This window comes from Eleutherodactylus coqui, chromosome 5 (assembly GCF_035609145.1).
Source record: "Eleutherodactylus coqui strain aEleCoq1 chromosome 5, aEleCoq1.hap1, whole genome shotgun sequence".
Classification (NCBI taxonomy): Eukaryota; Metazoa; Chordata; class Amphibia; order Anura; family Eleutherodactylidae; genus Eleutherodactylus; species Eleutherodactylus coqui.
The window spans coordinates 6,717,571-6,733,943 of NC_089841.1; the positions used below are offsets into that span (position 1 = coordinate 6,717,571).

At 42.4% G+C, this 16,373-nt stretch overlaps 1 protein-coding gene across 1 annotated transcript; it reads left to right on the forward strand.

Annotated features, from left to right (window-relative positions):
• The first annotated feature begins 220 nt into the window (after positions 1-220).
• LOC136627242 (serine/threonine-protein kinase SBK1-like) lies at positions 221-7,133 on the forward strand. Its single transcript, XM_066602173.1, has 4 exons — positions 221-369; positions 4,879-5,054; positions 5,770-5,972; positions 6,558-7,133. Exons 1-4 carry the CDS (start codon positions 221-223, stop codon positions 7,131-7,133), a joined length of 1,104 nt encoding a protein of 367 aa, XP_066458270.1.
• Positions 7,134-16,373: the final 9,240 nt, after the last annotated feature.

Consider the following 16,373-nt stretch of genomic DNA (forward strand, 5'->3'; position numbering starts at 1 on the left):
GAGTAGTTATAGGGGCCGTGGGAAGCCCCCGGCAATGCGATCGCAATAAAGTAAATAACTTTCAAAAAGGTAAAGTTTCAGCTTCCCTCATGGATTGCTTTCATGAGGGGGGCTGAAACTACTCACCCGCCATTCCCCTGCGATGTGTGGCTCTGATCTGGTCTGGAACCGACCCTCCGGCGTCTTCTGCGCATGTGCACCTAAGTTAAAATGGCGAGGCATGTGTGATGACCAGAACGGCGTGGAACATTTGAAATCTCCGGCTTCCTGGCTGCTGATGGTAGCTGGGAAACAGGAGATGTCACCTGGGACTGCGGTGACCGATCCCCAAGTCCATGATCACCGCTATCCAATGAATAACAGTGATCAGTGAAAAGTTGTAAGAAATAAAAAAAAGGGAAAGTACTCACGCCCATCCTCCGTGATGTTCCCCGGCAATATGGTCCTTCCAGGCCCTCATGTTGCCTTTTGTGCATTGCCAGAAGGGCCCACACCCCAAGAAATGGGTAGCATGGGTAGCCAGGAGCAGAGAGATGTCACCGGGCCTGCTATACGCGGTTCCTCGTCACATGATCACTGTTATCCAATGGATAACAGTGATCATGTATAGTAAAAAAAAGTGTTAAGAAAAGTTAAAATGGTACAGTTTCATTTCCCCTCAGGGATCATATCCGTGAGGGTGGACGAAAATACGTACCTAAGGCCGCCACATTTATCCACTGACGCGTCCGTCGTGGATTGTTCACATGCCCGTCGCCAATGTGGTGGACACATTTGCAAAAGCCGCAGATTGCCAGGGTAATTTAAAATTTCCCTGCTTCTGGCTACCAAACGTAGCCAAGGGCCTGGAGATTTCATGGGGTGCTGGGGTACACTTTCCCTGATCACATGATCGCCGCTATCCAATGGATAACAGCGATCACCTAAAAGTTAAAAACAGTTTGACTTGGTGTAGGAAAACAGTGTTCCTCAAAATATTAATAAGGAATTTTAAATTTGTACTTCTCCTAAATGGTTTAAAAAAAAAAGTTTTTAAAATGTGCGCCAGAATAAAGTAAACAGGTGGAAATATATATCTTAGCCAAAAACTGCAACAGACAAACTGCTAATTGGAGGAGCAATAACACAGGTGGAGGTACTGATGAGCCACCACTCACACAGCTTCATTATACCAAGAGGGGGCTGTTTAGCACAACATCCGCGCACAGATATAGCATACACAGGATGTCAGGCCACATAGTATGTGCAGTGCACCATGCAGGCTTACAACCTGTTAATAAAGCCATATTGCAATCCGCGGGCCGCCCTGCACCTTATAGGTGAACCACACGGCCCCCCCCCCCCCCCCAGCATACAAAGCCCACTGCATATTATTGATATCTACTGATAAATACGAGGTATTGCCTAATATCTTTGACATAATACAATTAGATTCATAAGGTTTGGAAATAAACAAAAAAAGGAAAGAAGGGAATACAATTGTAATTAAACACAATGTTATCTGGACATTTGGTGCCGTGATGTCTGTAAGGGGCTTCATGAAGGGTTTGAGATTGGTGAGATCAATGTTATCTGCTGATCAGTAATGGATTACATGGTGCCAGTGGGGACGGCAAATTTAAATTAAGTGAGAGGAACAAAAAAATAGAACAAAATAAATAATCAGATGGTAAAGAAGGCATGAAACACTTCCCATCCGTGGACCATTGCAGCCATTTCATTGTAGGCCAAAATCGACCCGTGATGGCACTCATGCCTACTGGTCAGTGCTCGAGCCGGCTCCATATACTCTTCAGGACTTTTATAGTCGTTCGGCTATCCTGAAGTGGTTACACTGTGAATTTGGTATATGATTTTGGGCTCCTACATATGACAGAGTCTGGGGCCACACGGCCTTTATATGCTGCTTATACGCAGACATACCCTGCCTTTGAAGTAATGCTTCCTTATGCTCTCCATACTCAAAGATTTCGATGGAGCCGCCATGATATTTTCTGTCTATATTCCTCTATGTGGGATCAGACATACCTGGAAGAGGAGTAGACGCCCCGTCTCCCCGAGTACAATACAGAGCCATACAACGTCCATGTGCACCAGGCCGTAATCTTTAATGCAGCCAGGCAGCAGACCATCATGCGAAGACAAGGAAAGATGGAGGCACTGATGTCTGTGACAAGACCAACAATAAAATATCATGGGGACAAATGATATCCTACATTCCTTTGTTAGTTTAGTAGAGGGACGAGACAGGCTGCCCCTTCTCTCCTCAATGGAGACTTCCTTCACCGGTGCTATTGAGTTGATTTTCCAATTTGGAACTTTTTCTGGACTTAACTATTCGGACCAAATATGTGTTAAAGGGTTTTACCGGAATATCAAGTTAGCTGTGCCCATAAGATATCCACAGGATAGGGGATAACTTGGTGATCGGTGTGGGAAGGTGGTGTGACTCCCGGCTCCACGGCTCTCTAGATTTATGCTTGCACATTTCTACAGACTCGCATTGTCGCCTGTATCGTGATGCTTTATTGATGGGCTGTACTGCTCCGTTTGTAACATTCGGCACTCCAGTTCCTCATGTATTACTAGAAGCGTTGTTGCCGTTCCTCGAGGAGCTTTATATTGGTAATATCCTGGAGAATGTGAACACCGGCCCTTTATGAATGTGTTTACCGCAGATCTGTGTAAGACTGCGCCAGAATTACGGCGCACATAGTTTTAGACAAATTTACCAATAGTTTGCACCAAAGCAAAAAGATCTGACAGCTTGTCAATTGTCTTATTCCCCGTGAAAGTGGGTGTGGCTAGTTTCTGTGTATTCTCCAAAACATTTATGAGGTCTTCTGGCAAGAAAGTTTCAGTGAAAAGTGGAACTAATAAAACCTTATAAAAGTTAGTGTAAGGGCGAATGCCCCCGGCCGGGCGTTGTGCCACAGCTATTAGGTTCTAGTAGCTCAATGCTCACGCTGTGGATTATGGGGTCTTTGGTGGGGGGGCGCCGTGACGGACGTAATGGCCGTGGGCATGAGGCCTAAAAGAGCTATTTGGTGCTAATTTTCATTTTTTGCTTTACTATCATTATTTTGACTGTTGTTGACTTTTATATTAGTAGATGATGCGAAATAAAATTTTTGGAGTAAAACATATTTCTGAATATAAACTGGTGCATTTTGTTGTACAAATTAACTACATGGATCGGGAGGCTTTTCATGTATGTGCCATTCTATGTGTTAAATATAGTAACTAGACTGCTGACTTATCTTTATATCACTACATAGTTCAGAATTTAATGTATGGTGCAAAACATTTCGGACGATAAGTTGGCACATATTTTTGGCACATGCAGCACTGCTATGGGAGAATTGGCAGTGTAATCTGTACATAATCTACAAGTCCATGCACCCCTGTTGTAAATGTGGCCCCATTTAAGACTGTCAGGTTCTATAAAGAATTGGCGCAGTTTACACCAATATCCATAAATAAGGGCCGCTGATCTTCTGTGGGTGTTTTTATTGGTGGTATTAGCCAGTCTAGTTTATCACAGAGAGCCCCATAATGTACAATACATGAGCCGCACCCACAGGCCCCATCACCCGCCCTCCAAAGACTCATCAGTGCCCATTCATATGGAAATGAAGACTCCACTTGTTGGCCAATGACAATGTCCCATTAATGAGTCACCTTCAGCCCCCTGCCAGATATAAAGGTCTCTTCCACTCAGTGGCGTCTATTCCACCCTGCGGATTACATTTGGTCAGTATCGGCCACTGAGGAGCAGCTCTTGGTGTCCAGGAGAAGTTGATCATTATCATCTTGAAGGAGCAGCAGACGTCTTCATCTGTAAGGTATGTGATTGTGCTAATAGTACAGGGGTTGTCATGTATTTACAGTTCAGGCTTCTTTAGTTTTCTTTTTCTCTTTGCTTTCTTACTTATCAATGTGTCCCCTGTCCTCCTCACTGCGGGGTTAATGCACCACCTATACATTTTCTTGTTATACAATCCTGTCCGCGTGTCCCGAGAATCTAATTCTGTATGATCCCACTGGGCCGGCGTCTGCTTGTTTGGCTTTTAGGTGTTAAATTCTTTATCTTCCATATTCATATTAGTGTTCATGTTTTATGGACCAGTGGTAATTAATTATAATGAACATGAATTACTGTATTTGAAGAATGTGTCCCTATAAAACTGCTGCCTGATAATAAAAGATAGCTAGCTTTTGATCCCATCCAGTCGTGTTGGTGGTTTATTAGTTATTTCCGGGCCTGGATATAAACAACCTAATTTGAGACCCAAAGACACATTTTGGAAAGCAATCTTTAAGCTTTCACTAACACCCTCTAAGCTGGTGGTATGGGGCGCCAAAGGACTTGGTGAGAAATGAAGACTGTTTCCAGTATTAAGGGTCATTGTAGGTACTTACAATAGTTTGATGAACTTCCTTTAGTCTCTCATAACCAGGCGCCTATCAGCCACATTTGGGCTACTCTGATGATTCTGGAGGGGTTATTGTTGTGATCTATCACAGTATAAAATGTCAGAGACATACAGAAAAAATGACCCTGTAGGCAAATATGTATTTCTGGTTTGAGACTTGGAAGGAGGCATACTCTTCTGGCATTCCTGCATATTTCACCTCCTTTATCATGACCTCTGGAGTTATCTGTATATGAGCCTACTCTTGTATACAGAGGTCTCAGGTAGCATAGAGTAAGTCAGCCTCCTGTGGTCAGCTTCTGCAATACAATGTAATGCTAATAATCAGGAGAGCGCTACATCCCCGAGACACAATACACCAAGCCATAAAGTCCGAGTGCTCCCCAACATAGATGTGCACTGATTTAGTAAAGTAAGTGTTATATGTTTGTGTTTTCCTTAGAATGGCCGCCAACATCAAAGAAATAAACAAGAACATGGCAAATTATCTTCTGCTCGTGATCTCACAGACTTCTCAGAACCTGAGGATGATGGAAGTGAGCGACCACTTTGAACTCCTGCAAGAACTAGGAACAGGAGCTTATGGAAAGGTCGTCATGGGCAAACACAAGCATTCAGGTGAGAGAATGGTAATGTATGATGACTATGATGGATATTGTGCCAACAAGCTGGTTTTGACTTTTGGTGACCATATAGATGGCATCTCTTTAGAATTTAATGTGCTGCAGTTTTAGGTTTCTCTTCTAAGCAAAACTGTCTTTCTCAAAGAGCTGGGTCCCAATATACAGTACGGACTACGATGAAGCTTCAGTTTGTTCATTTTGTGCTTAAAATTTAAAGTTGACTGTGATTTCTTCAATGATCCGCTCTCTTTTCCATTACCTTAAGATTTTTCAAGACTTCATGGTGAAATAGTGGCCACGATTTTGGAGATATCAGTTGGTCATAACATGTCATAATTCCTATATTACCTCGGTCTGACACCTGGCCAAAGTAGTCAAATTTTCACCATTATACTCAATGTTTAAGGTATGAGGCTATTTAGATTGTGAAGTTCTAAGGTCCTTAGACGGAGCCATTCCCTGCCTCCCATACCTGGGACAAAAGGTTACCTCCGTGCACTGACCTGTCTCTGATTGGTATCTCCTTTGGAACCTGATAGCCCCCAGCTAGCGAAGCTCCCTACTTTAGCCCCACATCATCATGTAACTTCCATTCAGTATCTACGTATGCGGTGTATTCTGGTGTTACTTCTGTTTAATGTTCTTGACCCATGTTCTGTTTCTGAAAGTGTGATGGAATCCTATTACTAATAATGACTTCATATTAACAGATCAGATGGTGGCTCTTAAAATGTTGGCAAAGGAGAAGACCCCAGCAGATGACTTCATCCTGGAATACAGCATTTCTCTCACGTTCAGTTGTCACCCGCACATCATCCGAACTCACCAAATGGTCTTCCACACCAGAAGGGATTTTATGTTTGCCCAAGAAGTGGCTCCAGCAGGAAATCTTCAGTCTCTCATAAAACGTAAGGTGAGATTAGATCATGCTGCAATTTTTTACTTAGCTCCCATTGTACATACATCAGAATATTTATCGTTGCATTCTGAGCATGCTCAAAGCATGAAAAATATAGAAAACAGGACTAGGGAGAGGTGGAGTACAGCCAGGAGTTGAATAGAGAGCCAACAGCAATCAGTGCCCAGTACTACACTCCTGGTTCCTAAGTTTTCCATGCTCCGTGCATGTTCAGACAGCAATGATGAATATGGTCATAGTCTACTCATCAGGTTTGGGGAAAGCTGGTGACCATTATTACAGTTGTGATAAGACTTAGCATCCAACTTCCCTAACCACAAATACTCTATGTCCATGTTCATAGCAGTATGGGATCCCCATAACTACTGTAAACAGATTCACCATACAAGAGACTGGTGAAAGACATCCTTTATGTGATTATGGATAGCATATAGGGTAACATGATATTTCTCAGAATCAGTGACTAATGAAAAGCTGCATTGATAACAAGAAATTTTATCTATTGGTAACCCTTAAATACTCGTCTTTAGTACTTTTTTATATGACAAGGTGTGATCTCTTGTATTGTCTTCTGCTCAGGTCGGGATGCAAGAGGATATGGTGAAACGATGTGTTCCTCAGATAGCCAGTGCTCTGGACTTCATGCACAACAGAGGGTTGGTCCATCGGGATATCAAGGCGAATAACATTCTTCTGATGGACCCAGAATGCCACAGCATAAAACTGTCAGACTTTGGACTCACCCGGCTAAGGGGCAGCAATATCCCTTCCGTGTCCTGTTATAAACCTCACATGGCTCCTGAACTCTGTGCCTTAAAAGAAGGAAAACATCTCTTAGTCCTTCCCAGTCTTGACGTTTGGGCTTTTGGTATTCTTGTCTACTTTGCTCTTACTGGTATCTTCCCTTGGCACGGAGCAGTGGGCAGTGACCAAAAGTATAGGGCGTTTGTCTGGTGGCAGCTGGAAAAGGATCCATCAAATGCCCCCAAAAAGTGGAAGAAAGTCTCAGTGGGAGCCAGAGAAATGTTCTGGGAACTGTTGGCACCAAACGCCTCAGAGAGGTGCTCAGCTATGGACATCCTCAGATATATTCACCTGCCATGGAAATCAGAGGTCTCTTCAGAGCACAGAACGAGCGATGCCAGCGTATTATAGGGGACATGTAGCGGAGTCTCTTTCTATTGACCGTACAATAGACAATGCCTATTGCTTTTAGCAAACCTTTATCATTTCAGAATGTTTCCATAACATATTGTAATTCTTTGTTGTGGCAGTAAATAAAGACTGGAGGGTGAAACACGATACAATGGTGGTGTAGTTATTGATTATACCTAGAAAGATGGTTTTTGTTTTTTATTAAAGAGTTTTTTATTGAAGTTCTACTTTTGAATACAATTACCCCTTAAAGGGGTTTTCCACGAAGTGCCAGCTGTCAGTGCCGAGCCACACCAGAGTTGGAGCAAAAGCTGCTGCTCTGACCCCTGTGTGGCTGGCAGCACTTGTAATTGCCGGTGCAGCTCTAATTGAAGTCAATGGGACCCAAGCCTACATTTACAATCCCAGTGCCTATTAATTTCAATGGCCGCTGCTCCCTCAATTACAAGCACCGACCACTCTGTAACCCGGCAGTTACTGGAAAACTCCTTTAATTTCTATACATAAGCATAATATACATAGAACTTATCATTACCCCACCCAAACAATACAATTAATCCTAACTATATTAAAACAAATCCCAATCTTCCTCATCCCCCCTCAAAGAAATATATTTTGACCTGTACAAAAAAGGGAAAACAACCTACCTTTTCTCCTCCTCAGCCCCCTATGAAGTCCATAAGCTTGTCTATGATACCTCAATGCAACCAGCACTCGATGTGAACTATCCATTATGTTTATCAGACCATCACAAACTAAGTCAAACATTGTCACTCAGAATTCATCCAAACGGACGAAAATGAGCGATAATTGTTACATGTAAACGCGGGCATTGTGCTCTTTTCATTTGAATGTGTGATTTTAGCTCCCCATAAAATCCATCGTTCAGCAACTGAAAGACTGAACAAATACATTCTATTTCAAGGCATTAAATTCCTCTTTCAAAAGACTGCAGGATACACAGTGTACTAGTTGTGTGTTGCTTTACATACACTGAGAGCACTCTGTGTGTAAACATCTGCTGGCAGATTCCATTGTTCTCCTCAGCAAAATACACAAACAACTCAGGGAGGACAAAGAAGGTCCTTTTACATGCAAATGAAGATGATTTAAGTGTTAATGACCATTAAACCATTAACACTTTATGCAAATACATCAATCTTTCAGACTCTGCCTGTAAATGGACCTTAATTGGAGTCCCTGTCTAATACAATGCTTTTTGAACAACCCAGTCAAGTAGTATGGCCAACAACAATACCCAATATACAAATTCTGGGATTAAGACCAATATCAAATAGATAGCTATTTAAGACAATTTTATACAATCCCAGACCATATACATTTAATCTTCACCATCCATGTAACATTTTGGTCAGTCCGACTTTAATCTATTAATCATGGAGTATGATCAATTCACCAATGGATGTTGGACTGTAAGCACAGACACTGACCGGGCCTGAGCAGCAGACAATGTTGGAATTACATGTTGTTCTTCTCAGTACATGGATAAATCTTCTATATGATATGTTCCTCTTTAGATTCCAGGTCTAGGAGATAAGTATGTGATCACTCATTACAGCTGCTTGCCCTTCTTGCTGCTGTGTACTCCGTTCTCCAGGAGCTTTACATTCCACATAGGAATTTTCACTTTCAACAATATACAAAACAGTCTGGATTAGTTGCCTTCATAGTTACAAATTTAGAGTCCACCCTCTCTTCAACTCTTCTATCCAATCCAATAGTCTCTGGTTTTGCATTGAGTTCACTGCAGACACAGAGTGGTGTAAAAAATTTTGGAATTATTGGTGTACAGTTGGAGGCTGACAGCGGTTATGTAACGCAAACTGCAGGCAGAAAAAAATTATACGGAAAGCTGCAAAAAGGTCTGGCTCTGCAATTGTGATGCACTACAACTCCCACCAGACAACCTGTAAAATGCAGACGGTCAGAGGTAGCCTAACAAAGGAGCTTTTTTAAAAAAAATTTTGAAAAAGAATACAGGCTATATAGCGTGTATATGACTTTCCCTCTAAGTTCACGGCAGACACAAACCGGTGTAAAAAATTATGGAATTATTGGCGTACAGTTGGAGGCTGATAGCGGTATTGTAACGCTAACTCCAGGCAGAAACAAAGAATACAGAAGGCTGCAAACAGACCTAGCCATGCAATAGTGATTGACTACAACTCCCACCAGACAACCTGTAAAATGCACACGGTCAGAAGTAGCCCTAAGAAGGACTGTTGGGGTTCTTGTAGACAGGATCCTACACTACCACTGTCCCTGTCTCAGCACCACTTTCCCTATACTCTGTATTACAGACTGCAGACTTAGAACGCTATAGCTGTAATAGCCTGCACAGCCAGAGATGAAAAAAAAATGTTGGTGCACTACTTCTCCCAGCCAGCCACAACAGTAATGCAGACGGTCAGATGTGGCCCTAAGAAGGACGTTGGGGTTCTTGAAGACAGGAACCTATACTACCACTTTCCCTATAGCAGCAGCACTCTCCCTGATCTTTCCCAGTGTGTGTCTGAAGCGAGCCATGGGCGGGCCCACTTTAAGTACTCGGCGGTCACTTGATCTCACCAGCCACTCACTACTGTGGGGTGGCATAGGGCTGGCACGTCACAGCAGGAAAAGGTAATGCCTTCCCTGCATGTCCATTGGCCAGAAAATGGTGCTAAACATTCAGGCAAGGAAATGGAATTGACTCGAGTAACGAGCATCTCGAATACCCTAATGCTCGAATGAGTATGCTCGATTATCTCTATAAACAAAGCATCTTTTTTAAAATTAAATAGTTTGTTAACAAATAACAGATCCCCACTTAGTCATTGTCTGTTAGAATGATACTTGTATACGTGATAGTGGGTTATAGATATTTAGTGGCCTGGCCAGGGCCTCTTTCGTATCCTTATAGGGAAACGGGAGTGGGGCAGTGTTAGAGATTTAATATGGATCTGCTGTATCGCCCAACCAGTGGATGGATAAGACTGGCAGGGTAGACAGCCGTCTCTGGAAACCTGGATGCTCACTGCTGGAGGTGTGGCTTGGAATGCAAAGGTGACCAGGAGATGGAAAGTCCCTCCCTAACAACAGCAGAGAATTCGCCTTGACAAGGGTGGCCCTATACGGGAACCAAGGCGATGATTAACCCTGTCAGTACTGGTCACCAGCAAGCCAAGAAGTTGGCTAACACCATGCTGTTTGCAGAACCAAGGAGTGAGCAAGTTCAGGACCAAGCTGAAAGTACTGAGCAAATTGAAGACCAAGCACGAACTGCAGACACAGGAACAACAGGAGCAGCTGTGACACCTGCATACATGAGCACTCAAACATCAACACTGCAGCAGAGGCTGTCAGATCTGAGGTCTCTATATAGTGGTGAAGAGATGACAAAAGATCTGCAGCTGGGAGAAATAGGCAGAAATAATTTAACCTTGGATGTGCTGGAAAAAAAAGGCAATCACAGATTCAGAGAACGACGCCCATGTCTGCCAGACCTAACAGGAGGGAGTGAGAGGGGAGGTAAAGTCTGGAAGCAGGGGTCCCACCTCTCGCAGGGTTATCATCGAAAACACATCATGCAGAGTAGTATAGAAATATTTTATATCAAGATTTATGAGGAAATTAAGGATCTGTCGTATTGAGAGCGCAGAATAGTTCACTCATGGATTCCAAACTCTCTGAAAAGCCTCATGGGGGTCTAACAATATTGAAGTTAGTTTTTCTTTAAATGAGATACCAATTTAATGTTCATTTAATATCAATTGGTAAACTCTGATCCATAACCTTTTGACTCTGGGACATTACCATGAAATGAGAATCATGTCTTCAGGAACTTGACAGCCTTGGAAGCAATGTGACGGGTAATCTGGTTATTTGGTTGGGAACCAGGTACCATCTGAATAATTTCTTGTAGGACGTTACTACTATTAGAGTATTTCGATAACTTTTATTGGTTGACTCCCAAATCTGGGTCCACTCATCTTTAGGAAGAGTATTGCCTATGTCTATCTCCTATCTAGCTACATAGCTTAGTTGGGTGTAGTAGAGGGAGTGAACTAATTTAGAATAAATTTTCAAGATGATGCCTCTAGCATGAGGATATTGGACACAAAAAGTCTCAAAAGGGAGTTAGGGATAATGGAGAGGTAGTGTTTTTCAGAAGGGTTGAAGTGAAGTGTTTTATTTGCAGATATCTGAATATTTCCCGGGGGGGGGGGGTAATTGATAATTTTTCTGAAGAGTAGCGAATGGCGTGACTCCTTCCTTTGAGAATAAGTGGTAGACTTTGGTGATACCCTTGTCTGTCCAAGTCTGAAAAGCCTGGGGGTTTCATTGCGATGAGGGAAAAGGGGGTTCTGCAAAAGTGGTAGGAGGGTGAGGTGAGGTGAAATCAGGCCCCCTGAGTACTTTATGGAGTCCCAAATTTAAAGAGCATATTTTGTGATAGGGTTGCTAAGAATGGTTCTATTTGCTGCAGAGGAGGGCCATAAAATGGATTGGGTTTTAAGATGGTGCAGATCAGGGACCTCTAGGGATAGACAGAGGGTGGTATTTTCTTGTGAGTCGAGTAGGGGTAATTGGGCTATTTGGGCCGCCAGAGAGCACTTTAGAATATTAGGACACCTAGCCCTCTTTGCTGCTATGTCTGTAAAGAGTAGACCACAAATCTCTTGGAATTGACTCCAGCCATACAAAATGGAGCGATATCTGTTGGAATATTTTTAAAATATGTCTTGGAACCGAGACTGGAAGAGCCCTAAATAAATAAAGATGTTTAGAGAGAAAAGACATTTTCAAGGAATTCACCCTTCCAATCCAGTCCAGATTTTTCTCCTTTTAAATTTATTAAAATTCAGCCAAACGGTGGTGTAACAAGTCAACCCGATAGTGGTATGACAAATCCACCAAACGATCAGATAACAACGCGTTTCGGTACACTCTGTACCCTTATCAAGTTATACATACATTAAAACAAACGATTTATATAGAGAAGTTTTACCTTCCACACCCTGATGTTGGTAATTCCAAATACCCTTGAGGGGGGTGGTGGGTCATCGGCGCATTTCCATCGTCATGCGCTGCGACTCTGATGAGCCTGACGTACGACGTCATCCCGTTTGGATGCACGTCACTCCGTCGTGTAATCCTGGATGGCGTGGTCACGTGTGGCAGACACCGTCACGACGTTCTGAGTCTACACGTTCTCGCAACCAAACCCACATCACGTGGTACCCGGGGTTCCGGGGGATTACACAGCATCCCTACGTCATCACGTATCACTCAATGCGGACTAAACGAGTGCGTTTCACTCTGAAACGCTACGTGGATGTTATTAGAATGTGTATTACAAGCTAATCTTTCCCTAAATTAATTTATTATCTAACTTTACTCATTCCTCTGCGTATTCTCCTATATAAATTCCCTTATTGGAATCAATATTAATGTATTACTAAATGAACTTTTCTTAATCACATATTCCATATATCACTATTATAAAGGACAATATCCATTCTAACAAACTGAAACTAGTATTAATTCACTAATGAAGTTCTTATAATCATAATATACTCATCCTTATTTAAATTTCATATTAATATACGCTAATCAATACTAAAAATTATTACATCAATTAATATATCAATTATATACAACTAACACATTATATACATTTCACATATTAAATTTTCTCTAAAATTTCATTCAAACCCCCCGGTTTAAGAGTTCCCAATCTAAATATCCAATACATCTCTCGATTTTTTAAAAACTAAAAATAGCCCTGATTGTATGCTCTCTAACCGTGTGATTTTTAGTAATGTAAAATCTTTATTATGATGATTTAAAAAATGTTTCGATATGCTGTGATTCGTGAATCCGTTTTTGATATTAGTTCTATGTTTGTTAACCTAGTCCTCAATGCATTTATGGTGTGGCCCACGTACCTAAGTCCGCAACTGACAGTATCTTGGTTTCTGTTATCTGTGGTAAAAAGGTAGCTTGTGTCAGAATATGGTCTATTGTGGAGCAGATGAAATGGGGTGCAGAAACATGTGTAATATCTTTAGTGGTCGGATTTAACTTGCACAACAAGTCGGCCAAATGGCATTATCAGAGTAATATTTTACATGATTGTGAAAGTGAGTGTTGAGGTGGCGGTAGCGGGGAGGGTAAAGAAATAATGCTTTTGTCCAGGTTTGGGTTTAGTATGCCGCTAGAATGCCCACATAAAAGCACAGTGCACTGTTTATGAGATTCAACCAATCCTAGGAGCTCAGATCAAAATTGGGTTTGCCAAGTGCTTGGAGCATAACATGCTACAATGGTCATTAGAATATCCTGAATTGTGCCAGTGAGACTTAGTAGTGGCCCTCAGGGTCAGCTATAGTTGTTTTGTGGATAAATAAGACCGATCTGCCAAAACAGATAGAAACTCCCTTCGTTTTGGTTGGGGCAGATGCTAAATAAAAGGTTGAGAAATGAGGGGAGAGATAACGGAGAGGAATTACTAGAGAAATGGGTTTCTTGCAAGCATAGGATATGTGAGTATGCTTTTGTAGTACCTAAAAGTTTTAGAGCGTTAAGCGAAGTTATGAAAAAGGTAATTGTGTTTTTACTTTAGGGTCAGGAATCCACACGCGGTGGGGGAAGAGGGATTGGAGAGAATGGCCAACCGGTTAGGATAATAATCAGAACAACTTTGATGCCACTTGCTTTATATTCAATTATTTCAGTTGACGGTATGGTCATTTCTCGCCCACCTACAGGGCGGTGTGCCACATCAGCACCCAAGAGGAATGTAGTGCAAACTGTAAATCTGAGTTGAAAGGGAAGAAGAAACTCAAGAAATAGGGAGAGGGGGAAAAAAATTAAAAGGGGCAGTAAGTTCCCGCTCTTCTCCCTCCTTCCCGAGGAAGAATTCCATCCTCGGTTAGCGTAACCTTTTTAGAATAAGTAGAATATAAGCCACCTACCCTCCAAGCGGGAGATTCTACCTTGACGTTTTTCATAATGTTGCAATGTCGATGCTTATAAGTCAAGAATAAATGTGAATCTGAGCAACCCAGGGAGTCTTAGTATGAAAGAGGAGGAGGGAAAATAAGAAAAAAAGTGGGGTTTTAATGAATTCCCTCCCCTCCTGGGAGGAAAAATTTGGTTAGCCTCTTTAGATTTGCCAGAACATAGGCGACCTGATCTCAGCCGCTGCTCGGACACTTCTGTATTGTTGCAAATAAATGCTTAAATTTGAGTCCTAAAAAAATGTAAATCCAAGCTATCAAAGATATCTCAGTATAAAACAGGCTACCCAATAGGGGGAGGGAAAAAGGAAAAACAAAAAAAAGGAGAGGGGGGGGGGGTAAAAAGCATAAACTTTTTTGTCTGTCATTTCATTGTCCTATTTCAGCAGTATTAGAATAGGTGGACCAGGTACGGTCAGTAATGTGAATTGAGGATGATTAGCGGTGTCTGTTTGTCCAACTCACAGGCTTTTATTTTTGGGTGATCCCTGTGCGGATCTGGTAGTCGGTGCGTGAGTAGAGGTGTTTGGCTTTAGGGATGGTAGCTAAAATTGTAGATCTTCGAATCACAGTCTGCCTCCTTCTGGGGACAGGGTCGTGTGGGTTTTGTCTTGATGGGAGAACATCAATTTGAATAGGAAACCATCTATATTGGATTTTTTTTGTCATAAGATTTCAGGTATGGCTTCAGAGCTTTACATTTGGCAAGAGTTGAAGGGGCCAGGTCAGGGAAGGGCTGGTAATCATGGCTTTGTAATGATAGGCAAGAGGACGGTTAGGCTGCCTGTAATATTTGTTCTTTGGTGCGATGGTAATGGAGCTTTAATACAATACCCCATGGTGGGCCGTTCAGCTTACGGGCATATAGAGCTTTGTGGACTCTGTCCATCAGTAGCCTTTCCAATAGGATGTTTCGGCAGAGTTCCTCAAATAAGGCAGTGATTGTAGGTCTCAGATAGTCGCTGGAGGACCGTGTATATGCGAGTTAGCCCTGCAGGCTCTATTTTCTGCATCCTCTAGTCTACCATAGAGGAAATGCACCTCTTTTTCGTGAGACTCCAACACTCTCGTGGCGTTGTCAATGCGCTCCTCCAACTCCGATGTTCTATGGCCTAGCTCTCTAATTTACTTGGATATTCTTGTCATTATATCTGCTGACTTTGGACTGGTTTTCCTGCTTTTATCTGAGTAGGACTTGTGTTTTTGCCTCTCCAGACCAATTATATTCGACAGCTCAAAAGATCAGAATAGTGAGAAAAGTCTTCTCCCAATTATGTCCTCTTGTGGGTGCTGGTTGTGGGTGTGAATCCGCTAGAACATGATTTTACCCTGCAGGTCATTGGTCGCCCAGGGTATTGAATTGCTTTTAATGTATTAAATTGTTAGTGTAACAAAGTTTGTGTAGAATAAGATTTATATACGATCATAATACTAGAAGAATAAAGAAAAAATCTCTTCCTTAATCACGTTGTGTGGTAGAAGAGAACCGCCCCATCAATATTGTATTCAATCACAGAAAAATGGCCGTTACTTACTGGGTGAGGAGTGCATATAGATGCATCCTCCTCTCACCATGCAGGTAGCTGACTACCAAATGGAGGAGCCAATAACACCTGTGTAGGCACCGATAAAACACCCACTCACACTGCCTCCTGATAATGAGGGGGGTGGCTGCTTGGTTTAAACTCCCACACATAGTGGATACAACGCAAGGAACTGTGAAGTGGTTAGTGGGCTCATGTATCTTGGCCAACATCCAACCAATGCCTTGCACATATTATCTATCATTCACATGCAGTGTGGCTTTAAGACTCCAGGAGGAGCCCAGGGTGGCAGTACCAATGTGGTTCACTGACAGATATGCAGGGCCACCTGCCGAATTATCATGGCGTCATTAATAGGTTGCTGGTCTGCATGGTGAACTACATATATCAGAATGGTCTGGCACCCTGTATCCACTATGTGTGGGAGTGTACGCCAAGCATCCACCCCCCTCATTATCAGGAGGCAGTGTGAGTGGGTGTCTTATCGGTGTCCTGCACAGGTGATATTGGCTCCTCCATTTGGTAGTCAGCTACCTGCATGGTGAGAGGAGGATGCATCTATATGCACTCCTCAGTCAGTAAGTAACGGCCATTTTTCTGTGATTGTTATTAATTCTTGATTTCCCCTTCTGTGATGCATCAATATTGTATTATATTATTTAAAGGAGGCT

Coding starts and splice junctions, on each gene's coding strand:
- LOC136627242 (XM_066602173.1), top strand. CDS start 221: ATGTGTGATGACCAGAACGGCGTGGAACATTTGAAATCTCCGGCTTCC. Junction 370..4,878: donor CCAATGAATAACAGTGATCA/GTGAAAAGTTGT, acceptor TGTTTTCCTTAG/AATGGCCGCCAACATCAAAG. Junction 5,055..5,769: donor GGGCAAACACAAGCATTCAG/GTGAGAGAATGG, acceptor TCATATTAACAG/ATCAGATGGTGGCTCTTAAA.